Source organism: Lagenorhynchus albirostris, chromosome 7 (assembly GCF_949774975.1).
Source record: "Lagenorhynchus albirostris chromosome 7, mLagAlb1.1, whole genome shotgun sequence".
Lineage (NCBI taxonomy): Eukaryota > Metazoa > Chordata > Mammalia > Artiodactyla > Delphinidae > Lagenorhynchus > Lagenorhynchus albirostris.
The window spans coordinates 55,707,080-55,722,651 of record NC_083101.1 but is presented as its reverse complement, the minus strand read 5'-3'; the positions used below and the strand labels follow the sequence as shown (position 1 = coordinate 55,722,651).

At 38.0% G+C, this 15,572-nt stretch overlaps 1 protein-coding gene across 4 annotated transcripts in view; it reads left to right on the top strand.

Annotated features, from left to right (window-relative positions):
* Positions 1 to 14,723, top strand: part of PLGRKT (plasminogen receptor with a C-terminal lysine) — a 61,767-nt gene extending 47,044 nt beyond the window's left edge. For all 4 annotated transcript variants that reach the window (XM_060155055.1, XM_060155052.1, XM_060155053.1 and 1 more), the window contains exons 4-6: positions 10,096 to 10,226; positions 10,799 to 10,908; positions 14,338 to 14,723. In XM_060155055.1, coding sequence (XP_060011038.1) covers positions 10,096 to 10,226; positions 10,799 to 10,908; positions 14,338 to 14,459 — 363 coding nt within the window. In that variant the 3' untranslated portion in view covers positions 14,460 to 14,723. The remainder of the gene's footprint in view (positions 1 to 10,095; positions 10,227 to 10,798; positions 10,909 to 14,337) is intronic.
* The last annotated feature ends 849 nt before the right edge of the window (positions 14,724 to 15,572 follow it).

The following is a 15,572-nucleotide window of genomic DNA, read 5'->3' as shown; positions in this document are numbered from 1 at the left end:
AATGATTATTTTCTTATAATAGTGAGATGATATTTTATTTTTAAATTCATGTGAACATGAATTATCAGAAGTATCTTTTCCCAGAAATGGATAACTAAATAATGAATTCTTTCCACAATCTACTTTTGTTTTCATATTGAAATCAGGTTTAAATAAATTTCTAATTTAAAGGCTTGCCTAAAATTAATTAGAATTGGAAATGACTTGCCCCACAAATTCTTCCCATTAACAATTATTATATCACTAGGTTAATCTTCCGGTGTTAACTGGATTCTGATTTTAGCTGCTGTATAAATGTATTTTCCTCTAAATAAAAGAATCTCTAGATTAACAGCCATCTAAGCTGAGCTCCCAAAATAGCTTGCAAAACTGGTGGTGAGCCGACATTTGAGCAATTTTTTAAAGTAAGATGGATCAGCTCAGCTCACCCTTTTAACCAAAAATTTGCTGTGGTATATATTGCACCTCTTTAGGGCAAATAAGGTCTAATACCCAGGGAGGGTGATATGAGTATTAGGGATAGGAATGCTTGAAGAGAAAATAGAAACATTTACAGAGAAAAAAACAATATCCTCCCCGCCTCTTGACATTGCAAGGAAAATTTTGGTGGTGTGTTTTAGTATGAAAATAGAAAATGTATGGAATATAAAGCTTAAAACTAATTATTTATGAAAAGGACTATATATATAATGCTAAAACGTTTTTCTCTCTTTGATAAATATAAAGATGGAATATATTATTATAAAATGATTTATAAAGTCTTTGCATCTGAATAGAGTTATTCCTTACCAAGTGGCTCAGATGTTTCTGAACAGTTCTTGAGAGCGGAACATGAAAAACCTCACTAAGAAGACACAGGAATAATTGTGTGGTCAGGCAGCTATATCACCACAAAGCATCATCATTTTTGTTAATGATTTAAAATAAACGCATGCTGTTACTTACTGATGCTGAAAGGCTACTCTGTCCCACTTCTATTTTTTAAACATCTTTATTGAGTAATTCACATACTCTAAAACTGTAGGGGTACACGTTGTGTGGGTACAATTCAATGATTTTTAGTATTTTTATAGAGTTGTACAACCATCACCATAATCCAGTTTTAGAACATTTCCATCATCCCCAAAAGTTCACTTGTGCTCAAGTATAGTAAATCTTTGATCCCAACTCCAGACCCAGGAAATCATTAATCTACTTTTTGTCTCCATAGATTTGCCTTTTCTGGACATTTCACAGAAGTGGAATCATACAATTTGTGGTCTTTTGTGTCTGGCTTCTTTCCTTAGCATAATATTTTTGGGGTTCATCCATGTTGTGGGATGTTTCTCCTCCAAGGGACTTTTCAAATCAGTTTGTCAAGCAAATTTTTAAAAAATTCCTGTCAACCAGGTGGAAAGTCCTTTGTTCAACAATGCTTTTAATCCCTCTTATTTCTTGCTTTGGCTTCCTCATCTTCTGAAGCATTTTAGAAGAATTATTTTATATTACTTATGAATGTAAGAAAAGCACATCAAAGTACAGAAATACTTTTTTATTGGATTAAAAAGAACCTCTAGGGGCTTCCCTGGTGGCGCAGTGGTTGAGAGTCCGCCTGCCAATGCAGGGGACACGGGTTCATGCCCCAGTCCGGGAAGATCCCACATGCTGCAGAGCGGCTGGGCCCGTGAGCCATGGCCGCTGAGCCTGCGCATCCGGAGCCTGTGCTCCGCAACGGGAGAGGCCACAACAGTGAGAGGCCCGCGTACCGAAAAAAAAAAAGAACCTCTAGTTTTGGGGATTCCATGGATACTGAAATGTAGGGTCAGAAGCACACACAACTCATTGAGAAGATAGAAGTGAAACTAATTAAAGAATGTTCTACATGGTCACAGTTGTATTCATTGGGGTTTAGTTTTGTCTTTTTGTTTTACTTCTCTTTTGCCTTGGCTTGTATTCTGAAAATAAGTACTTTATTAATTTCCTGGCTATTATTATAAAAGGTGTTAAGTAGTATTACTAAGAAGTAAAAGAAACACCCAGGATGTACGAGAGCTACAGGCACTGGCAAGTTACTTAATCATTCTTACCACCAGTTTTCTCATCTGGAAAAATGGGATATTAGTGACACCTGCCAAACATACTGTTATAAAGAGTAAATGACTCAATAACCATTAGCCTTTAAGGATACCATGTTCATTTCTGTGGAAACTTTGTCTTTTTCTCCTGAAACGTATTTTTACCTCCCTAGGCTTCAAGATTTACAGAAATGTATTTCTGATTGACACTATGTAGACTGCTGCTGCTTTTCCCATACAAGCCTGCTCTCCCTCAACAACTACAGGCATGTTAAAAAAAGATGCTCTAATTCCTTTTTAGTCTGATAAAAAAACAAAAAATCCCACCAGGAAGGTACTGTTATTATCCCCACTTTACAGATGAGAAAACAGGCTGTTTAGACATGCCGTGACTCACCTAAGGTCACAAGGCCAGGAAGAGTCAGATAGAGCCACATTTGGAAAACTGCAGGAAGTCCACCTGACCAAAGCTGAGAAGGGCTACAGTAGAAAATGAGGTGAGGCACAGATCTGGTCCAGAGGGCTCAGAAAGGTGAGTAGAGCATTTATACATGATGTAGCAGAAAACAGAAGTTTCAGAAGTTTTTGAGCAGGGGAATGACAGGAGCAGAAACTTTTATTTAATTTAAAATATTTTAAAATAATCTTGCAACCTTATGTCTATTTTCGAGGCAAATAATAGCAGCTAACTTTTATTGAATCTTTATTAAAGCTCTGCTCTAAGACCTTAACATGTATTTGCTCATTTAATCCTTACAACAACCTTTTAAGGTAGGCATTGTCATTTGCCCCGTTTTACAGATAAGAAAACTGAGGCACAGAGAGATGCAAGAACTTGCCAGAAGCTACACAGCTTGTAAGTGGTGGAGCCAGGCTTCAGTTTCAGGCAGTCTGGCTCCAGTGTCCATAGTATTAACTTCTGGGCCACAGTGCTTTTTTGTTAATAGATCTATACCACAGGCTAGACATATAAGGATAACATGGGGCCATTGCAGTACCCAAAGTCTAAGGTGATAGGGATTTGGATTTCAGGGGAGGCAGCAAGAATGGAGAAAAGGGGAGATTTCAGAGAAAAAGCTGGTGGTAGAATTTCTGGACTAACTAGATACATGGGGAGTTAAGAAGAGTGAGTTGAAGATGGAAACCAAAGTTTTTATTCCTCTGGGAGAATCATGGAGCTTCTGAGGAGTACAAGGAGCTGGCAGGGGGGCTGGTCTGGAGGAACTAACAGTCACAGTGCAGGGAGTGCTGAATTCAGTGTAGTACCAGGAACACAAGTCAGCCAGCTGCAGCTGGCAGCATTGCTCAGTGAGTTGATGGGGCTCCGGATAGAGATGTGGGCATCTTCAGCAAAGAGAAACTTTGAAGTCAGAAAACAGGTGAACTGTCCTAGAAAGAGAGAGGGAAGATAGTGAAGGAAAAAGGCTAGGTAACCATTGGGACAGGAGACAAGAGGAGAAAGCAAGACAGAGGGGCTAACACATTCCAATGCCTGCGGTGCAAAACTCCCTTTCAAATATGCCATCTTCTTTAGGAGAGCATCCCTGTAAGGTAACTATGTTGCTCCTAGAGATAGAGAAATTGGAGTCAAGACATTTAGGGGGCTTGTGCACAATCACATAGCAAGTTTGTGACAGAACTAGAATTTGAACCCAGTCCAAGTGACTCCAATGTCTGTCTCTTTCTATGAGCAAAAAGCTGTGGAAAGATGAACGTGCCTAGTCTGGGTAAGGATTGCTGGCTGTGGTCTAGGGGAAGACTGTCAGGACATGAAGCCCAAGAGGTAAATTGGAATAGGATTTTTAAAGGCCGTGTTATGTCTAGGAATTAAAGAACCAGTAAAATTTTTTAAGCAGGAAAGTAACATGAGATTGCTTTTGAGATAGGAATAGAAATGTAAATAAATATAGAGAGAGCCATATAAAAGATGGATTGGAGGGAGAAGAAACTAGAATAGAGACAGATTGGTGGTAATATAGTGCTTTTGTTGATGGGTAATGATGCTCTGAGCTGGAGCAGGTACAGCAGGAAGAAGGCTGAATTTAGAGGTGTGCAGAGACATCTAGGTAAGACTTGGCTGTCTATCTCCCCGTGGAGATGCTCAGAAGACAGTTGGAAACACAATATACCACTGAAAAGAGCTCCAGGGTAGAGATTTAGAATTCAGATGTCATCAGCAAGAAGTGGTAGCTGGATCCTGGAAAGTGATAATATCACCAGGAGCTGAGAAGACCAAGAGGAGATGGATGAGAAAAAAATTCTAGGGGAAAGTAAACAAATAAAGGATTTGAAGGACCTTCTCTGGAAAAGGTTCTAGTACCTCTGTGTTTTTAGGAGTTGCCTTTCCCCTTTGTATTTCATTTATGGAAGGGGAGCAGGTCTTGACTTTTCAGAACCTCCTTAGCTTCCTGTTCTGCCCTCACCTTGAGCACAGACACTAGTTTCCTTATAGAGCCACGGGCTGGCCTTGTTCTCTCCCAGGGCCCTTGGCCTGAGCCCCAAACACACGCTTGCACAACAGCGTAGGAGAGGCCACATCTCAAGAAATGTTTAGAAATCAAGTCTCCAGGCCATGGTCATTATTTGGATGTGGTGGTTGCCCCCAGTTCTCTGAGAAATTAGATATGACAACGAGGAGGAGGTCACAGGGGCCTTAGGAGGCTCACATTCAGAGAGTGCTGGTCACTGAAATCACTACAGGGATGGGGGCATAAAATCAGAGACAGTGTGTAGAGAGGCTCTTTTAAGGGGAATTAAACAGAGTAATTCAGGTCAGCCTGTACCCCCATAAATTTAGAGCTCATTATGCAGTGTCTTTTTAAAATTCTTGTATTAATTATAATAGAAGGCCAAAGGCTTTTCAGATGGTAACGACATACCCTGCCTGCTTTACTCCCATTTTCCACATTGACTTGATTACTGCCAGTGTACTGAGAGTAGACTGCAAGGTTGGGCCTTGGAACAGGCAGGCCTGTGTTTGAATCCTAGATCTGCCATTTGATAACTGAGGCCACAGGGAAAATCAGTCGAACTCTGATCCTCAGTTTCCTCAACTGTAAACTGAGTCAATACATCCTCTGCTCAGCTTCCATTCCATCCAACTCCCTTATGGCAACAGAGGCTGGAAAGCCAGAGGCAGATTTCTCAGACTCTTGCAGCTGGGTTTCACATCTGACATGGTTCTGCCATCTAGGCACACCTGAAGGAAACCTGGGAGGTGGACATGGGCAGTATAAAGCTTCTAGAAGATGTTGGATCTTCTTGTAATCACTGTAGTGGAGCTGACATTTGGGAATGTGGAGGTGGAATTTCAGTATTTGGTTCTGAGCATCTATGACAGAAGGCAGTAGCTGTGGGGTTCCCATAGGAGAGTCCCCTGTTCTGGCTGAGCATTTCTCCCTGCTATGTTATTCCTGATAGTATAGGACACAAACTAACTTCCATGGCTCCCCTAGAAATTCTTAACCTGCCAAATACCTTGCAATAAGTCCCATTCTGTTTAAATTACTAATTGGAGTGGATTCCATTATCTTTAACTCATAGACCAGCCTCATAGGGTTTTGCAGGAAAGTCAATATATGTAAATTAAGTACAGTGCTTAGCACCTGGTGAACCACATTATTATTTCTATCAGTGTATCAGCTGCCACAATAAAGTAGAAGTAAGCATCTTACACTACCTTAATGATTTTCTAATTTTATTTTTGAAGCATATTTTGTTTCTAAGATTTTTTGTTCTAAGTATTATAGAATAGAGGTCTTAGCTTTGTGCACAGCTAGGATTGACATAGAGGAACGTTAATTATCAAACTAAGAAATATGTACTCTTTAAAATGAGGAAATCCAGGATAAAAGAAAATATGCTTATTATCATTTTTTACTTAAGTTCTGGAATTGTCTTCAACTTCAGTTAATAGCATTTATAATGTACCAGACACTGTTAGCAGCTATGTCTTTACAGAATTTTAGATAACGGACGAGAACGTCATTGATCTTTCGTTCTTTCCCAGGCTCTACTCATCTTGTCAGCATCTTCTGATCTTGCTGGAGAAAGTCCATATATTTTAGAATCCATAAGTAATATAAAGGGCTTTTGCTAAACTGGAATTCTTAGTTTTTACATAGGGTGACCTTATTGTTTACAAACATCTGAGAATAAGAGTGGATTTAATTGTGTTGTAATCTTTATTGGAAGGTATGTAACAAGATGCTGTAACCAAAGCTTTTAAGCTTCTGAATAATACTTCAATTTTTTTATTTTCATAAGTCATTGATTAAACAATGGACTTATTTTTAAATCTATTTATTTATTTATTTATTTTTGGCTGTGTTGGGTCCTCGTCTCTGTGCGAGGGCTTTCTCTAGTTGCGGCGACCTGGGGCCACTCTTCATCGCAGTGCGCAGGCCTCTCTTGTTGCAGAGCACAGGCTCCAGACACGCAGGCTCAGTAGTTGTGGCTCACGGGCCTACTTGCTCCGCAGCATGTGGGACCTTCCCAGACCAGGGTTCGAATCCGTGTCCCCTGCATTGGCAGGCAGACTCTCAACCACTGCGCCATCAGGGAAGCCCTGGATTTATTTTTAAAAAGCTTCAATTTGTTATTCATTTCCCGTTCCAGATTCTTCCCAAACTACTTACTGGATGTTGAACATTTAAAACATCTGTAGAGCAAGTTAAACTTAAATGCCACTTGTCACAGCTTTCATTATGGTTGCTTTATTTTAATGATCTTTATGGTTTGTTTACCTGAAATTCTGATTTTGCTTTTAGTTTAGAAGGTATCAATAATGTCTCTGTTAATTTAAAAAAGGCATAGACAAATATAAAATATTCATTTCCGATAAAACAAAATCTCTTTTGTGACAAAACATGCAGAATAGCTTTTTGGCATTGTCCAGTTAAGCAAATAAAAAGACATCTTTTCTGTTACATGTGAATATATTATGCATAAGTTAAAAGACTGTTGGAAACTAAAAACACAGAAGTATACGGATTTTTTTCAAGGTTGGCCTAATTATTTCTCAAAAATAGGAAAGGCTCTAATTAATAAAAAATTAAAACTACAATGAAGATAATTTATAGGACAATGTCATTGCCTTTTTTGTGCTGTGAAAATGTTTTATGTGTCCACATGAAATTTAATCATTTTAAGATTGTATTAAAGGGAAACGTATTAAATGGTCTGTGGATTTTTACATAGTTGCCCCTTCTGAGACTCAAAAGATTGACAAATTACTGAGGTCAGTAATTTTGTGGCTGCCCTTAATATTTTTTAAACAAAAAAATCTGAAGAGTTAAAATACACAAGAAAGAGTGGATGTAACAGTTTTATGAAGGTGGTCAGAATGTGGTTTCTCCTACTATGAACAATGATTTTTTTTTTAAAGAAACGCTATGATGATTTTTTAAATTAATTCATTTATTATTTACTTTTGGCTGCGTTGGGCTTTTGCTGCTGCGCGCAGGCTTTCTCTAGTTGCAGCGAGTGGGGGCTACTCTTGGTTGCAGTGCGCGGGCTTCGCATTGCGGTGGCTTCTCTTGTTGCAGAGCACGGGCTCTAGGTGTGTGAGCTTCAGGCTCTAGGCACGCAGGCTTCAGTAGTTGTGGCACGCGGGCTCAGTAGTTGTGGCTTGCGGGCTCTAGAGCACAGGCTCAGTAATTGTGGTGCACGGGCTTAGTTGCTCTTGTGGCATGTGGGATCTTCCTGGACCTGGGATCGAACCCATGTCCCCTGCATTGGAAGGCGGATTCTTAACCACTGCGCCCTGAACAATAATTTTTAATAAGCTAGCTCCCTTTTATTATATTCTCTTTAAAATTAATTGTGGCTCTGTAATTGTTAAACTAGTACCAGCTAAGCCTGTAAAATCATCTTAGTCTGAAGTCATAATGAGGAACACTTTAATTTCAAATTGTCCTATAAAGCAGTATCAAAAGTAACAGAGATAGGAAAATAATTATTATAAAAAGGTGTAAAATTCTTTTAAAATAGGATAAAGAATTTTATATTTATGATTTGGGTTAAAGACTGTTACAGAAACTTACTGTACATGTTCTCTTTTGCTCTTGTTATTAGCGTCAATATTTGGGGAAGAAGGGTGAAAATGAATGTACATTTAGTTAAATAATGCCTATTACTGGTAAATTAATAATTACATTAATGTAATTATCCCTTTATGGCTATTGAAAAAGTTTGGTGATAAAATTTATTAATTAATTTGAATTTTAAAATGTATTTGGACTTAGACCTGTGACTTTAAATACAATTTTATAAAGTATGTGGTAATTAATAAAGTTTTAATTGATAATTAGCATTATAGCTCAATGATGTCCTTCATCAGGATTTTTTGCCCATGAAGGAGAGGGTCTGCATGGATTTTTTTCAACTCTAGACTTAGTTTATTGCAGATACAGTCTAGCTGATTTTCACAGTTTCTCTGATATATGGAGATGATTGCTTCTATTCTTATTGGTAGAGAGTAGAGACCTAGAATATAAGATTTGTTTATAACCATTTAAAAAAATAAACTTAAATTTTAGAATAGTTTCAGATTTATAGATAAGTAAAGTTAGGGTATTCAGAGTTTCTGAATAGCCTTAGTTTTTACCCAAGTGTCTATTATTGGGTTCCTGGGCCCTAGGCTTTGGTGACTCTCTGGTAAGCCACATGCTTTCAATTATCAGCTACCTTCTATGACCCTATCCAGGTTGACCTGGGAACCTTGCAGACTTTATCCACAACCCTTGGCAACTGAGGGAGACTGGGGTGGCCTCTCTCAGGCCTTCTTCTATAAGCCTAGATCTGCTCTGCAACCATTTCTGCTTTACTTTACTTTTATTCTTTCTTTTTTTTTTTTTCTTTTTTTTTTTTTGCGGTACGTGAGCCTCTCACTGTTGTGGCCTCTCCCGTTGCGGAGCACAGGCTCCGGGCGCGCAGGCTCAGCGGCCATGGCTCACGGGCCCAGCCGCTCCGCGGCGTGTGGGATCTTCCCGGACCGGGGCACAAACCCGTGTCCCCTGCATCGGCAGGCGGACAGATGCCCCTTCCCAGAATTCTTGACAGGAGGCAGAACTACAAGTGCTCTCTGTCTGAGGATTCTCAAATTCAAAATCCATCACATCCCCTGGGGCTTCAACCCCCACGAGGGGTCACGGAACCAAGCCCCATCTTTTTTCATAAAATCTCATTCTCCTCTTCCAGTCCCTTCCCACAGGAGAAAGAAGGCATGGAAGGAAAATTGAGTCACATTATTACTCATTCCTCTCACACTATGGTTTATATGCTTGCTATCCTCTAGGCTTTGCTAATGATACACAGTGCCAAGATTTGAGAATTTAAAAAGAGCTCTTTTCTCTCTCAAGAATCTAACTCTTTCAAAATAATGGGCTTGGGCTTTCAGACTGTTGCTTCTCCTATGTATTTTCTAAAAAATCCATTCAGAAATACAGTCTCCTGTGTTCTGCGCTGTATCTGCTTTCTGTTCTAAGGCAGTGAAAGGCACTGACTAAAGTGGTGAAGGACTTGAGGCAACAAGAAAAATGTGGCAAAGAAAAATCTCTATTGATATCTCAAAATAATACCCCTCTACCATCATATTATGATGCAATATGGACCCAATACTTCAAATGAATTTCAGTGTGGAGTTGGATGGTTTTGGAAGACAAAATGATTTCAGTGCAAACGGTAATTAAGGCCAATAAAGTGTTTCTGTATTTAAAGGCACATAGATATTTTTCTCACATTTCATATAGTAAGCTAAACATATATTTTGGGCTTGGATAAACGTTCCAGACTACATGCATACAAGAGCTGAAGAAGAATATCATACTTATTCCATATATATTCCAGATTTCACTGCCAAGATTACAGTTGGGGATAGCAGTCCAGAAGGACTTTAGTCAAAGTCTCTTGAGATTAAAAAAAGAAAAAACATGAATTAAAGCTACTAAAGAAAGAAAATCCACTAGAAAAGCAGATTATTAACTCTGTGCTCGGATTCAAAAGATGAATAACCACACTTTGTCTTTTGTTTTGTCCTCAGCTGGAAAGGCAGCTAATGATGCAGAATGAAACGAGAGAAAGACAAATGGCTATGCAGATTGCTTGGTCTCGGGAATTCCTCAAATATTTTGGAACTTTTTTTGGCATTGCAGCCGTCTCTTTAACAGCTGGGTATATTTGCTACTTACTTTAAAATTTTCTTCTACTTCTTTTTGTCTCTGCCATGATCATATTATTAAGTTGGCCAAGATAGGACTTTGATCCAAATAGTACACGTATAGGCGAACAAAGTAACCCTGATAGCTTAGTCCTTGGCGGTAACTCTGTAGAACCAGGATAGTAATAGTTAATTCTTCCTTTAGTTTCTTAGATTTCTTCTGTACTTTTCTCCATTTTATAAGTAAGAGAGAGGACTGACTTTGCACCAAGACAGAAGGAAATCTCTACAAATTCATCTCCACAGTCCCTAAGGGATAGATATCAATACTTAAATATTTTTAAAATGAGTAATCTGAGCCTCAACATCAAATAAAGATGAACAAATCATAGACCCTACCCAAGAACTGCAGAATCTGCTGAGGGATTATGGGTAAGCAAATCCTATTTCCATAGAAGAATTAAGTAACTTCTGAAATGGAGGATATTCTTCCCAAAAGCAGATAAATTATTTCCTTTCATCAAGTACAAAGATATTTATTTACAGGTTATTCCTTGATATTCATTCTTTTTTGTTCTTGAATCAGAGCAATTAAAAAGAAGAAGCCTGCCTTTCTCTTCCCTATCGTTCCATTAGGCTTTGTCCTTGCCTACCAGTATGACATGGGCTACGGGACCCTTATACAAAGAATGAAAGGTAAGTCTTTGGTAAGTCTTAGACCAGAGTCTCAATTTCTGATTCATTTTCTGGTTCCAGGATCCACTCCTCACACCCCCTTGACTTATGAAAATTCTGACAAGACTCTCCCTGAGCTACCAATGACCGATATTTCTGCCCCCTCTCACATAGTGGTATGCTGGAGTCACCTCATACCAGCTCACAAGAACCAACCGTCAAATGTTCAGGAATTTTGTAAGCTGGTTGTTAAACACAGTCATTATTAAAAATTAAATTATATAAACTAACACAACATTGTAAATCAGCTATATGCCAATAAAATTTTTTAAAAAATTATATAAACTTACAATTAAATAAATTACAGAAAATACATAATATTAAATTATATTAAAAACAATAATAATCAGAACTTAGTTTCTAATTATTTTACAAATATCTGTACTCTTAAGTTATGTATATCTATTCTTTTAAGTTATGTATATCTACTGTATCTGTATGGTGGCAATGCAGATACAATATATAGACACAATAAAATACAGATACAACTCTGACTTCAGTGACATCCCATTGGTATGTCAGCTTGAAGGTGGTCATGGTGGGAGTATTTACACCATGGAAATCTACAAATACCAAATCAAGGCTTGACTTACTATTTTGTTGATTGTCTAGATCAGGGGCTGACAAACTATGGTCTGCAGGATGGCCACCTATTTTTGAAAATAAAGTTTTATTGGAACACAGACATACCCATTCATTTCTGCTTTTCCATTTCCATGACAGAGCCGAGTCACTGCAACAGATATGCAAGTCCCCACAAGCCTAAAATATTTACTATCTGGCCCTTTAAGAAAGTCTGCCAACCCGTGGTCTAGACTTAAGAAAATGATGAAGAAAATGTTAATGATGTATATTAGTCTTAAAAGTGTGTTGTGTCCATATCCATTATGTTGTGAATAGCATAAAAAATTCAGGGAATGTCCTAATATTTAAAAACTGTTATCTGATTCAACAAAGTCCACAATATCACTGTTTCACTTTTGTCCTACTCATTAACGTAAATGAAAACACCGACCATCATTCATGTTGAAATTATACTTTCTCATCAACTGCTTAGGTGAGCTATGGATAAAAGAGTTCAGCAAAAATCAATAAAAACATTCTTTGAGGATCAATTTGCTATATAGAATTTATGATAAAGGGTACTGTACATGTTATTATCATTTATAAATTGTATGCTACATATATTTCATAGAAGTAAAATTTATAATAAACTTATGTACATAATAAACTTACATACATTTGTTTTTGTTCTGGAAAGCTGGTTGTTAAATTTTCACCAGTACCGTACTGCTCCCACTGAACTCTGGCTTTTATTGCCCTAGAAAATAGCACTGCTGCCACAGATGCCATTCCTGTCCCAAGAAGACAGAGTTTCCCATTAGTCTAGGATATCCATGTCTTCCAAATTCCCACCACTACACACCTCTCATGAGGATCCCTATTTCCCTAATCCTCAAGCCTTCAACCCAGAGCATGCTGGAAACATTGCTTTCCCAAGCCTTCATTTTTGCCATCCTGTTCTCTCCTGGGCTATAGGCGCATCACTATCCCTGAGGCTCTGTGGGGACTGGTTTAGTATGGGAAAGGAGAAGGTGCAGGTATTGGGAGTAGGCAGTAGAACATTTCATGCACAGACTTAGGGAAATGGAGGAATTATAAAAATTCCCATTTGAAAATAGAAGTACATTTTCCACATAGAAACTATGTTAAAGTGTCCTTTGGGGTCAGACATTATTGGTATCATAGTTCAGCTATATTGTGGGCTAAACAGTGTTTTGCTGATGGCCTAGAAATTTATTTATAGCATATATTACTGTGGGAAAATGTATTCTGAGTTCTAAAACACTGATCTACAAATTAACTTTTGGAGTACAATTCCATTTTAAGCTGGAAACTAACTGTACAAAACTGATTTACTTATGTTAAAACTCATTTCAATAACCTGCTCAGGTTCATGTTACTCATTTGCTTAAGAATTCATTAGTCTGAGCTCAACTATGTCTCACTGTTTATAAGAACATTAGAGTTCTCAGTCCCTCATAAAAGTTAGTATGTAGTATTAAGAAATCTCAACTCTATTATACAGCATTCACTTGAATGTATTACTAATGGAGGGCAAATTTATTTTCTAGGAATATTTTGATTGTATAATTGGGAAGTAATTTTATTACAGGTCCATCAGAGTCTATAGAATATAAAAATTTAACTTCCAAGGAATGTTGTGGAAATTTCCTGTTTAAAAAAAATAAAACTTTAGAATCCACCAGGAAATTTACCATATTAAAAAGCTTAGTTTATAATATATAGCCCTGTTAACTAGAGATGACCCCAAGATATATACTTCCTGTTTAATTGACTTTATTATCAGCCATTCTGTAAACATATACTAAGAATCTGCCATATGGAAGGCACTCTCTCATGGAAACATCTAGTCTGTCCATCAATAGCCTGCCCAATTACATACAATTTTATAATGATTTTTACTTACTATTTAAGATTGAGAAAAAAAAATGTTTGCAGATTGTTGGAATGCTGTGATAATTTGCAAATTGTAGCCTGCCCTGTTGGGTTTGGAGTATAAATTAATTGTGCATTAAAAGAGGAATACTTCAAGAAAACAACTGCCTTTATTCCCAAGGAAAGTTTATGGAATGTCAACAACATATATTATAGTTTTTCAGAATTTCGCTAGTCTTCAACAATAAAAGTTGGCAAATGTCACTGTGCCCAAGAAATTACTAGCTATTATTTAAGAGGAATTGTTTATAAAAATGTGTATATGTGTGTGTATGTATGTATATATGGACGAAAGAACATTTAATATTATTTGGGGTATTTATAAGTAGTTTCAAGTCAAAGATTAGCTTTCCTGAAAAATTAGAGTTTTTTAGTAAACTTTATTTTCTTCTCACATCACTTATGATATAATAAGGGGCAACAAGAAGAACGATATGGGGTTTCACCACCTTAAACCCCTCCTAACACAACTAATAGTTATCCTAACACAACTAATAGTATTCTTTATAACTAAAGAATACCAAGTACTATTTTTTTTTCCTTGAAGGAAAGTCAGGATGTTTTCATCCTGACTTTCCTTCAAGGAAAAAAAAATAGTACTTGGTATTCTTTCTCTTCTACATTTTAAAATGCTGTCTTCTGTCAAAGTCTCTGGCATCTGATTTATCTCTTTATGAATCTTCAGAATTCATTACTGTGTTTCCTTTGGGAGGTCACTTCACTGGGGACAGTGGGTGAAATATGTAACTGTGAGATCTGGGGGCATGCCTCCACACAGTGTTACAGCATGTCAGTGGAACACAAGTAGGTCTTCTCACAAAATGCTGATGACCCCTTTGTCACCTTGCACATTTCTGTACTTTATTTAAGGTGAAGCCGAGAACATACTGGAAACAGAAAAGAGTAAGTTGCAGCTGCCAAAAGGAATGATCACTTTTGAAAACCTTGAAAAGGCAAGAAGGGAACAGAGTAAATTCTTCATAGACAAATGAAATCATGTTTACCCACCAAATCTCAAAATACAGAATTGTTGACTTGAATCATGGCCTTTACAATTTTTTAAATGCTTGAGATTTTGATATAATGGTTTTTATTTTAAAATAATAAAATTTAAGATGAACTTTGTTAAATTATTTTAAAATAAAATGTATAACATTCAACACAAAATCATGGAGGTACTCTACTTTCAGATTTCCTCTATATGTGTGTGTATCACAAACATCTAAATGTAAAATTAATAAACTATATTTTTTTGAGTTTCTGGAAGCAAAAGTTCTGTTGTTCTCATTTCTCTGTTGCACACACTTGCCCCATCACAGTAATCTCCCACAGATACTGCTTTTATTTGGATTTCTCAATTGTGTCCTGTCTCCACATGATAGAAAACAACTAATATTAATGATTAACATGTATATTGCACTTGCTATGGCCATTGTCTGATTGTTTTGCACATATTCTTGTAATTATCCCAACAATCCAATGAGGCAGGCATCATTTTTTTTTAATAAATTTATTTATTTTTGGCTGCGTTGGGTCTTCATTGCTGTGCACGGACTTTCTCTAGTTGTGGTGAGCAGGGGCTACTCTTCGTTGTGGTGCATGGGCTTCTCATCGCAGTGGCTTCTCTTGTTGCGGAGCACAGGCTCTAGGCGCGCGGGCTTCAGTAGTTGTGGCATGAGGGCTCAGTAGTTTTGGCTTGTGGGCTCTAGAATGCAGGCTCAGTAGTTGTGGTGCATGGGCTTAGTTGCTCTGCAGCAATGTGGGATCTTCCCGGACCCGTGACCCCTGCATTGGCAGATTCTTAACCACTGTACCACCAGGGAAGCCCCCATCATTTTTTTTTTTCCTTTTTTTTTTTTTTTTTTTTTTGTGGTACGCGGGCCTCTCACTGTTGTGGCCTCTCCCGTTGCGGAGCACAGGCTCCGGACGCGCAGGCTCAGCGGCCATGGCTCACGGGCCCAGCCGCTCCGCGGCACGCGGGATCCTCCCGGACCGGGGCACGAACCCGTGTCCCCTGCATTGGCAGGCGGACTCTCAACCACTGCGCCACCAGGGAAGCCCCCCATCATTTTTATAGATGTGGAAACTGTGGCATAAAGAGATTG